Source organism: Symphodus melops, assembly GCF_947650265.1.
Source record: "Symphodus melops genome assembly, chromosome: 16".
Taxonomy (NCBI): domain Eukaryota; kingdom Metazoa; phylum Chordata; class Actinopteri; order Labriformes; family Labridae; genus Symphodus; species Symphodus melops.
In genome coordinates, this window is record NC_136706.1 from 8,689,658 (window position 1) to 8,700,042 (window position 10,385).

At 37.1% G+C, this 10,385-nt stretch overlaps 3 protein-coding genes across 3 annotated transcripts; 1 reads left to right on the forward strand and 2 right to left on the reverse strand.

Moving 5' to 3' along the window:
• Window positions 1-2,563: 2,563 nt before the first annotated feature.
• Window positions 2,564-5,825, reverse strand: zmat5 (zinc finger, matrin-type 5). The gene is made up of 6 exons (XM_079363973.1): window positions 5,677-5,825; window positions 4,543-4,711; window positions 4,172-4,234; window positions 3,990-4,070; window positions 3,593-3,701; window positions 2,564-3,493 (listed from the first exon to the last, which is right to left on the reverse strand). The coding sequence occupies exons 2-6, from the start codon at window positions 4,667-4,669 to the stop codon at window positions 3,346-3,348; spliced, it is 528 nt and encodes a 175-aa protein (XP_079220099.1). The 5' UTR covers window positions 4,670-4,711; window positions 5,677-5,825; the 3' UTR covers window positions 2,564-3,345.
• A 56-nt stretch (window positions 5,826-5,881) lies between these two features.
• On the forward strand, window positions 5,882-6,564 carry uqcr10 (ubiquinol-cytochrome c reductase, complex III subunit X). Its single transcript, XM_079363974.1, has 2 exons — window positions 5,882-6,051; window positions 6,245-6,564. Exons 1-2 carry the CDS (start codon window positions 5,911-5,913, stop codon window positions 6,293-6,295), a joined length of 192 nt encoding a protein of 63 aa, XP_079220100.1. The 5' UTR covers window positions 5,882-5,910; the 3' UTR covers window positions 6,296-6,564.
• A 122-nt stretch (window positions 6,565-6,686) lies between these two features.
• gal3st1b (galactose-3-O-sulfotransferase 1b) lies at window positions 6,687-8,668 on the reverse strand (the record flags this gene model as incomplete). Its single annotated transcript, XM_079363972.1, has 2 exons — window positions 6,687-8,473; window positions 8,547-8,668. 2 exons carry the CDS (start codon window positions 8,666-8,668, stop codon window positions 7,321-7,323), a joined length of 1,275 nt encoding a protein of 424 aa, XP_079220098.1. The 3' UTR covers window positions 6,687-7,320.
• Between the last annotated feature and the right edge of the window lie 1,717 nt (window positions 8,669-10,385).

Genomic DNA, 10,385 nt, shown 5'->3' on the forward strand with positions numbered 1-10,385 from the left:
GACCTTATAACTTGGCATCCAAACGAGTCAAAAGGAGTGTCAACTATGACACTTCAACCAATACAAATTTAGAGTTTCAACAAAACTAGAAACGTAATATATGAAATATTTCTGTTCTATGAAAATGAGGGATAAACGTTTTACTGTACATGCCTGCATGCACATTCAACTAGAACTAAATGTGTGTTGTCTGTGTGTGAGGTTAAATTTGAATTCTGATGTGTGTATATAAATAATTATGCAATTTGTAAAGTGATCATTGCAAAAAAAAAAAAACAACAACTCAGTATTTGACATTTATTCTGTAAATGTCGATTTTCTGGATGGTGTGGAGACAATAACGAAATACCTTGAATAAGTATGCTGTGATCAATAATTTAACATATCATGAAGAATGTTGTTTTCTGACTTTGACATGGACCCACTAAAATAACATATTATTTAAAGTATAACATGGTTATATTTTCTTACTTGAAAGTTGAATCGATGTGAATTTATTATGAATGTAGGCATAATGATTTGTAGAAAACAAAAACAATACAAAAAAAATCAGGTATCTGATGTATGATTTCCAGTTTGACTGGACATTCAAGTTCTTGAGTGTATTTATGCCATGCACTTAACATTAACTTTCCTTGATTTGTTCAAGTTGATCTTTTTGAGGTTTTTTTCTTTCCCAAATATTTGTCAGATGTGACATATTTTACCAAATACTATATATTTTTTTCGTGCTCTTTTTATCTTAAAGTTTATCAAAGCTCTATCAGATACGGTTGGAAACTGTGCAGATCATTCTGGCAATAAAACTATAAAGAGTAGCTGTTTATGTATGATCTTCTTCAGTGACATCACATTACCTCTTCATGTGAACATATCATTTCAGGTATGAATGTTAAGTATATTTATGGTGTGATATCTTGTCCTAAGACATATTAGCAAATATTGTGCAATATTCTGAATTTTAATGTTTAAAGAGAACATTTGTGTACATTTTGTTGTCTTGTTTGGAATTTGATTTTGAATGTAGGTTTCTTCTGTTGTGTGCCTTCTTTGTCATTTGGAGTAAAAATATCACTCCTGTGCCCTAACTTTTAGTATATCTTCAGAGAGACGAGACTTCCATTCAACTGAATCATCCCTTTGAACTCAAAATTAATTGGATGCTACACGTGTAATTGAACTTAAATTAATGCAAAAAGGTGAAATCATGTTTTGTCTTTCCCAAGTTTATCTGACTAGTTCATATTGATTGTACTTGTACCATCTTGCTGTGTGATTTGATTAGCACATCTAATGTCTTAACTGAGAATACCCAGCACTGTTTTATTAATGTAAATGATGCTGCACATGTAGAGGTCACTGCATCATTTATAGACTAATGTAAGTGTTGTCTACATGCATGTAGTCCAATAAAAACAAAGGCATTCAAAATGAGCCGGCTGCTTGAGTTTTGTTTCTTTGCAGATGTGACATTAGTCGAGCATAAAAAACACAACTTCCATGCTGTCTACAGAAGAGGCATAGAGTGGATGCAGGGGAAAAAAAGTACCCTTACCACACACATAACAAGTAGTTGTGGAGTATGCAAGGGTGCAGGTGGGAGGTCACAGTAACAGTAAGCCTCAGGTAAGTGAGCGTGCTCCAGTTTAACAGAGATCAGCATGCACAGAAAGAAAGATGTTTTCTTCATTGCTACAAATAGGGGCTCTTCATTTGGTAACGTGGACACAAATACAAAGGCATTTAAAATCAAGAACTTTAGCAATAACTTACATGCATTCTTTCTAACAGATGCATGGGAACCAGGAAGAGCTAGTAAGCACAGCAGCTCGTGGCCTGAAGTAGTTTGAACAAGAGAGGTTTCATTTTTTTCTTTGGCATTTGTTTTGGTGTATTGGTGAAAAAAAACTATTAGCAAGGGAACATTGGAAATAACACATTGATGACAGAATTATTGAAGTGCCATTTGAAGGAAGTGAATAAGGTCCATTGTGTACACAGAAATCAAACATTGATTTAAGGTGGACTGTTAATTGCCTACAAGCAGACTAATATTTACTAGATACAAATTACTTTTACAGAAGGGTTTAGTGTTTGTGTGAAGCAGTGCAGGGGGATGACAAAGTCATACAGAAAGAATCCATCTGTATACAAAGCCTCAAGCTCAGAAACTATATGCTGAATTTGCTATTTTAATGCTTTAGCTTTCGAAAAGGTCCCTGATGTAATTCGCTTGCAAAAAAAATGTTATGCAAAGTCAAATTGAGGTCCGAGAAATGGTTTGCTGCCATTTTCTTCCTCATTAAAACAGAATCATGCATCGTTTGCCTCCATGTTTGCCTTTCATCAGTCTTCTTCTCTGCTGTCTCTGTTGGTGCTTTGCAAAGTTTGTTTGCCAAGAAAAAGAAAAGCCAGGAACAAGGGCAAGTGATGCACATGTTCTTACATACATCTGTACGTTAAATGTATCCACATTGCTTTGTTGTAATCAGTGGTCACAGACATCATGTTATATGTGAAAAGGCAAATCCTCTATAAACAAAAGGCTGCACAGGAAGAAGTTAAAAAAAAAAAAAGGGACAATTTAATGAGCAATTACTGAAAATACAAAACAAGTGTGAGAACAGTTTAAAGTATGTACATCTCAGCAAAACCTCAGTCAAGAGAAGTTATGGTGTCTAGGATTATAAAGGTCACAATTCATGGGATCTGCAGGAAACTAGTAGATAAATTAGTATTTCCAAAGTTTCACTACTAAATTTGATATAAAATCACATTTGACAACTTTACAATGTAGTTGGAACAGTGTTTTTCCAATGGCTTGGAAAGAAATTAAATTGAGTCAGATCAGAGATTCCCTCTGCGACACCGCACAGGATTAAAATAAAACAAAACATTATTTCCATCTGCTCGCCAATCCTCCATTTCTTCAACATGTCATCAAATGACACTCATTTCAGGAGTCTCACTGTGAAGTCTACCGTCAACAACACAACGCCAAGATGTCAATTAGACGCCTTACTTTGAGTTCGTTGTAATGAATTGCTCATCTTGGATTAACTGTACCTCGCTGTCTGAGGAGTGGGTGTTTAAATTTGACTTATTTTGTTCATCTGAAGTCTTACACAGGACACTTGAATCTTCAGTCCTGTTTTTAAAAAGCAGAAACAACCTCAAACTGCTTCATTGTACCAGCTGATACAAATTTTAAAACAGACATTTCAAGTTACCATATATATGAAAGTGAGACTATCTCCTGATTATTTATGTATTCTGTACCATTCCTCCTACTCTGAATGTCAAACATCCACTTAACAGAGACTTGAGCCACAAAGTGAATATCTCTCAGCCCCACTCTGTGTTCACTTTGACTTTCCATCCACCCGGAGGAGGGGGACGGAGGGAGGGCGGGAGGTCAGGGATGGAGAGGAGCTGTGGAGGTACGTCACTCTCTTCGAGACCTTCGTCACTGTCTTCTTTATGTTTTCGATCTCTGCAGAGATAAATGATTTAAAAGTTGAATTCTAAATCATCAGGAATAACCATTAGCAATGCAAACCATGAAAGGAATGGGTGGGTGGAGGGGGTGTACCCTTTGACGCCAAGGGTAGTTTGCTTCTTTTCCCTTCTGGAGAGCCATTCTTCTATACTGCGCCCAGGCTTAAAACTGTCCTCGGCGTCCTCTCTGAGCTGCCGTTCCTCTGAAAGAAATCCAACTTCTTAGTCATTTCAACATTCATACCATTATCACTTTCATTCAGATATGATGAACATATACATGTGACAATATTAAAGAGAAATCTGGACTATGTTGATTATTTCCTATCTGTGACTGCAATGTTGGATGATGACCTCTTATTAAAAAACTGCTTATAAGGTAATGTTAATATTTAAATGTGCTCTGTGTGTTAAATGTAGATTTTGGGATTTGTGATTTTCATGTCAATAAATGTAATCAAATATGACACTGCTTTTTAGTCACAGCTTACCGTCCACTTGTCTTTGTAAGTTAGCCATATCTTCCTCAGACATGTGAGAAAATCTGCAGTTGGGGCCAAAATCACAAATACCTGGAAAAAAAGAAAAAGGAAAAAAAAAAAAAAGATGATTACGGTAAAGTTTACGGGCTACTGGGGAAACAAACGAGGATAAATGGATTTTATGTTTTTACCTTTCTGGAGAAACTTTCTGCAGGCTTTCTTCGCTTGCTCATCACACAGAATGGCTGATGAGTCTGTAAGAAAAAAAGTGACAGTATTTTAATGGTTGTTCATATAATCTTCCATCATAAAGTAAAGCGATTTGCAGCTTAGGCAGCACAATGAAAGTCAAGCCTGATTAATTCTCCGATAAAAAAAGAAAATCTCATACATAGTTTTAAGACATTTTAAGAAGAAAATTCTCATGCAGAGGATGACTCACTGGTTTAAAAACACACACACAATTACAATTAACATTGTATGTCATAAAAAATAAAGTGTGTAATTGATTTTTTACTGCGACCACATCTCAGAGGTCGCTGAGCAAAAGTGCAAGTCTCACCTCTGAAGTAGTCAAACCAGGCCTTTTTAGCTCTGTGATGCTGGACACCATTTAGATGTTTCTTCCTGTTGTGCATGTTGTCCTGAAAGGAGCGGTCACAGTAGTCGCAGTAGTATCTCTTCCCCATGATGACAGTCTATGAACCAGCAGGAGCTCACCTTTTAAAACTCTATGTCCGGGGAAAATTAAAACCAAATCAAATCAAGTGTGAACAACCAGTCAGTAATTTGTGTAATCAAAGACATTTCCATGAAAAGCTTTTAACACTTGAGTGAAATTAAACAGAATGGCACCAGAATGTATGAATCAATTTAGATTTATAAGTTGTTGTTTCTCAACACAAAGAGTGTTACAAAGCTGGAGAACATCGAAGCGGCTTCTTCTGCTCAGAGTATATATTTTAGAACCGACTGTATAAATAAACATGATTATAAATCAAGTGTTACCTTACCTTATACAGTATGTGTTATCTTTGAGTAACCCTCTATAATTACTGAATCAGCCCACAATTATCAATGATTATATCACAATCACATCCAAATCTACTTTTAAGAGCGTCACAAACACTACTGCTGCCACCTTCTGGTTTCACAATGAAGGTGCTTTCTTAGTAACAAGTATGATGTTGAGTATACTTCTTTAAAACATTGGCTGTACCTAAATAAAGGTTTACATAAAGCAATATAGCAACAATGTAAGCAGTCAGATAGATGATGCTGGTGTAAAAGTTAATAGTTAAACAGTAATGTCAAAATAGGTGTACGTAGCAGCTATTAAATTCAGACAGTTTACAAAACAACAATACAACATGCATCAAAAAAAGTGCAACATATTTATCTGTGTAGTAATTTCACACATAGCTTTTGTTTTTATATCTATTTATATCTGCACTTTCGAAAATACTATTTACCTTATGTAAATACTTGGTGTTGCTTTTTTTTTATCCTGCACTACAATGAACCAATGCAACGAAATGTCGTTTTTATCTGCTTGTCTGTAAAGTTTACTAATTAAAGTTATTATCTGTAAAGTAAAAATTTGAATGACAATACAGAAAAGTCTAAATTACATGATCACTATTAAGCTTAACTGTCCCTCAGAGTACGTTAAACTAAAACAACAGAGAGCACTAACCATCGACGAAACTGTGTTGTCCTCCTCTGCGATACCCGTTTTGAAAAACTGCCCACAGAATGTACCAAAACTGGTGAGAAAAACACGAAATTATTCTTGTATTTTGGTCGACTGCGGTGGCCTAGCTTAAATACGGAATCTGTGCAGGGTCATTTTTCGGCGAGCGCATGTCGCATGGAGCGGAAGTAACTTACGTAATCATCCGCTCATGCGCAGTAGCATTATTCCATCAACATGGCGCTGGCGAAGTCTGTCTACAATCTGCTCTTCAGGAGGACGTCAACCTTCGCCATAACCATCATGGTTGGAGCAGTTTTCTTTGAGAGACTGTTCGACCAAGGCGGAGACACAATTTTTGAGCAGATGAATCGAGGGGTAAGGCTGTTAATTCTTTTTTTAATATGTGTTTTTTTCTTGACCTTGTAGGCAGAGGGCGAAGCGGAGCTGACGATGGCTAAGCTAAGAGTTAGCCTTTGACATAAACACAAAATGCACAATTTAAATCGACTGGCATTACTTATTTATCAGTGTAAATGTCTTATATGAGCTCATTTGTGATTTCTTGTAGAAACTGTGGAAACACATCCAACACAAATACGAGATCAAAGAGGATGAATAGGACTCCGGGTCATCTGAGGCTGAAGTGCATCTGCTGCTGTAACACTTCCTCTATCCATTCTCCTGGACTTCACACCTGAATCAAGCATCAGTCAACATGGACAGTGTGCTCAGATCCTGCCCACCTGGCAGCAGCTCCAAGGAGAGAGGACCTGTGGGAGCTGACTGACTGTCCAGACCTCCATCCACACGAAGCAGTGTCCTTCTCTACCTGTTATTTGTAATGCATCACAGATTGTAAATTGTTAAATTAAACGTGTTAATGTCTAACACATGTTGCAATGTTTTTTTATTAATCATATTGAATGTGCCAAATAAATTCCACAGTGTCAGGTGTAAGTGTGATAGTTAAATCTATGTAAAATTATATTTCTGAGTTCATTAAAAAAAGATGTGTATGGCTGTCATACTGTCAATAAAACAAACAAACGTTTATGACAGGGTCAGGCAAGGCTACTACCTTTTAAAATGAATTCTAGATGACTGCACATCAGTGTCACACCTCTAGAGTGCACACTAACACTGCCCCATGAGAAATATAAAAACTGTACTCCCAACAACTTCACAGCTTCTCTGAGTACTTATGTTTAATCTCTTCAGGCTCAATTTAAAAAAAAAAAACTTTTCCCCCCCATAACAGAAATACAACTTTGTTCACACATCTGTGCTTACAGTGGATTATATTGTTGGGACAATGAAAAGTGATCGTCAAGTTAAGGTAGGATGACGACTGATCCTTGTAAAGCTCATTTCACCTAAGTTTCTTTTTTCCCGTCTTTGTTATACAAGATTCAAGAACAAACTTTAAGGCAACGTTTTAATCAAACCATGAACAAAGTGTCTGGAAAAAAACGTATAAAAATACATAAAATTCAATAAAATAATACATTTAAAAAAAAACCTTCAAAATTGAAATAGATTTATTTGACAAATTTTAAATGCGTAACAGGCTGATCAGGTCAGACTCCATATACAAAGAGTCTGATCTGATGTTATCTGTAAAATTTTATAATGTAAAAATCTCAGTTAAATAATGAAAACAGCATCTTTAAACCAACCCCACAGTCTTGTTAGCCACAAGCTAACACCCAGGTCTGATAAGTATTGTATTTCGGGGGTGAGCATTTTTTCACACACTGTCCTGAAGTTTGGATCAATATTTTTCTTCATGTTGTACCCCAGGATGGAAGCCTCTCCAACCGGCTGCCAGGGAAGGAAACGCCTGTCCTGAATCTTTTGTGCTTCAACTGCACCACCTTCCTCGATACAGGTGGCCTTCATCTCAGCATTTCTCCTCCTGAGCTCCTTTACTTCCTGTCTCATTCTTTCTTTCCCATACACCTCCACTCTGGCCCAGAATGTAGCATTGAAGTGAAGGTAGAGTTTCCAATCAGCTCCATTCCACCTTAAAGCTTTGGCTCTCAACTCTGGGGTGAGTCGGGACACAGAGGAGCTCTTACGGGTGTTAAGTTTAAAATACAGAATGTCCTCCATGGTCCAACATAGTTTGTCCTTCAGCAAGATAAGAGACTCTTCGAAATATTCTGCCAAGAGAACTAGCTCAAAATGACTTGACAAGTTACGAATGTTCCTCATTACACAAGGATCATCAGCCTCCACGTTGTTATCGAAGCCAAAGTCAAAAAATTGCAGATTTCTAAGATAGAAAGAGTTAAAAGCATCTGGGCTGTAGTAGGTCTGAGGACTGTTCAGAAACTCAGTCAGTTTGTTTTGTCCACCGATCCTCCACGTGAGAGGAACCGCTCTGTGGTAATAATGGAAGGAAGACTCAAAGAGATCCACGGGGTCACGTAGGATGGTGATGTACACGGCGTCCGGGGGCAGGAGTTTGGCTACTTCCTGGTGGTCAAAGCGCATATGGTTACAAACGATGTTGAAACAGTCACCAGGTGTGTAGTCCTTCACCTGTGAGCACAGGAAAGGTGATGGGTAGAAGAAGTCATTGCGTCCGTCGGGGAAGGCGAATTTAAGCTTGTGCTTTTCTCCAAATCTAAAGAGGATGTTGAGCATGGTGCTGCTAGCTGTTTTGTGGGTCTTCATGAACATGATGTTCACTTTGGGGGAACACTTCTTTGTCTTGGATCTGGCAACATGAGAAGTCACATTTCCCTTTAATAATTTTGCCATTCTTCGAGGGCATGTGTCTTCTTTGGAGACTCTATACAGAAAACACACGGATAAGCAAACTGACACACTGAGCTCAATGAATCGCTTTTCTTTATAATGCTTACCTTATATTCACTTTTGTTTGGTTTGCCCAGCAGTACAGCACCAGCAGGATGTTGGTCAGTATACCCCAAAGAATCAGCCGTCGAGTCACAAGCCTGCACTTTTTTCCTTTCATATCAGACATCGTTTCATTCATAAGCTGAAAACCAAATTAGAAAGCTCCTGTATTGACCATTTTTCTCTGACATCTCATTCATCGAAGCAATCTAAAAAAATATGTCATTTTGTTATTTATGTCATATGTTGTTGTAAGTGTTGTGTTGTGTTTTTATTGACTGACAGCCAAATGTCTTTCATGACAATATTCACTTTATTTTTTGTTCCCTATTTATTGTGAACAGTTGAAATAATAACTAAAGTCAGATTACCTACATTTAGCATCCTGGAACACATAGGGTCTTGGAAGATATTAAAACAACTTTTAAGCTTTCCAACCTGAACGTGACGCCAGAGGGAAATAGAGGAAAACATTTTCGGACAAAGATTGAATGGCTAAGACGTTTCCTACACACATGATGGCGCACTGTGTCTACACACAAACCACATGTTACTACTTGACATGGTCTAATTTTAAATCTATAAGAGTCATTTCTGGCATTTAACTCCTAAACCTGACCTTTATAAACCAGTTGTATTTACTGCTGATATGATAAACTGTCGAAAAGGGAAAACTACACAAAGAGAGGGGATCAAACAGAAAACATGCAGCATCATTCCTTCTGTCAAATTAAGGGCCCCCATGTTTACACTATCATCATGTTTATTGTGCTTTAACCCACACCCACCCACACCTACACACACACACACACACACACACACACACACACACACACACACACAAACACTTTCTTTAACACGCAGCAAATGTAAAAGAGAAAATGAGCCACCGGCATTAAATGAATGTAGGTATAATCATTTAGTGTTTTAGAAATTGACAAAATATCAAATGTTTCTACTGCTGGCACTGTGCAGATGCTTCCTCTCTAAAAACACTAACTAACTTGTTTTTGTTATTGATAATTTCATGAATATTTACAGAATGTCTCATATGTTAGCTGGTATACATGATGAATTAAATTTAAAATGATAAGTGCCTTAGCCAACAATATCAATTCCGTGTATCCATTACCCTAAATAAATAATAATAATTATTAGCTCTTTTTTTAATCCAAACATCCAAACTGTGAAGAAAGAGCTATTTTTGGATTAAAGGTAAGAGTATGGACGTATATGTGGAAACAATCAAAGAAATAGATTTATTTACCTGCAGTTGATAGTATTAGCGGTATCAGGCTGATGATCCACAAGGTGTAAGAAAAGTCCTGTTGTTCTGCATGCTGTCCACAATTCCTGAAACCACTTCTTATTGGCTGAGGACGAAGACAGGTCAGACGTAAACCCTCCTCCCGCAGAGACTGAATAGTGTCTGTGCATGTGGGCCACTGTTGGACGACACACCTCAGCATAACTGTTCCCACGGTTTAGAATTACATGTAATATGTGAATATATTCATAACATGTACTTTAGATGTGTTCAATTTATCACACTATATCAACAATCAAATATAGGCTATGTATCTGGGTGTAACTGATCTCCATTTAACCACAACATTTATTTTCCCCAATATACTAAACTATTTCTCCATAACAGCACCAATGATTGTTTGCTATGACTGTATTATCCAACACTTCCAGGGGCTGGTTCTGTTTTGAAACATGACCATCTAAATCCCAGGAGCAGACATGAAAATAGTAATAACACTGTGTTTATAAGACATTGTTGGTATACCCCAGTATAGGCTTATTTCCATGTTACTTTGTTTTTTAACAGCAAGATGAAA

Bases quoted from the DNA above. Each gene is read 5' to 3' on its own strand.
- zmat5 (XM_079363973.1), bottom strand. From the start codon at position 4,669: ATGGGGAAGAGATACTACTGCGACTACTGTGACCGCTCCTTTCAGGAC. The intron at 3,702-3,989 runs GTAAGCTGTGAC...GATTTCTTTCAG, and splicing joins CTTACAAAGACAAGTGGACG to AGGAACGGCAGCTCAGAGAG. The intron at 3,494-3,592 runs GTACACCCCCTC...TTATCTCTGCAG, and splicing joins ACTACCCTTGGCGTCAAAGG to AGATCGAAAACATAAAGAAG.
- uqcr10 (XM_079363974.1), top strand. From the start codon at position 5,911: ATGGCGCTGGCGAAGTCTGTCTACAATCTGCTCTTCAGGAGGACGTCA. The intron at 6,052-6,244 runs GTAAGGCTGTTA...GATTTCTTGTAG, and splicing joins TTGAGCAGATGAATCGAGGG to AAACTGTGGAAACACATCCA.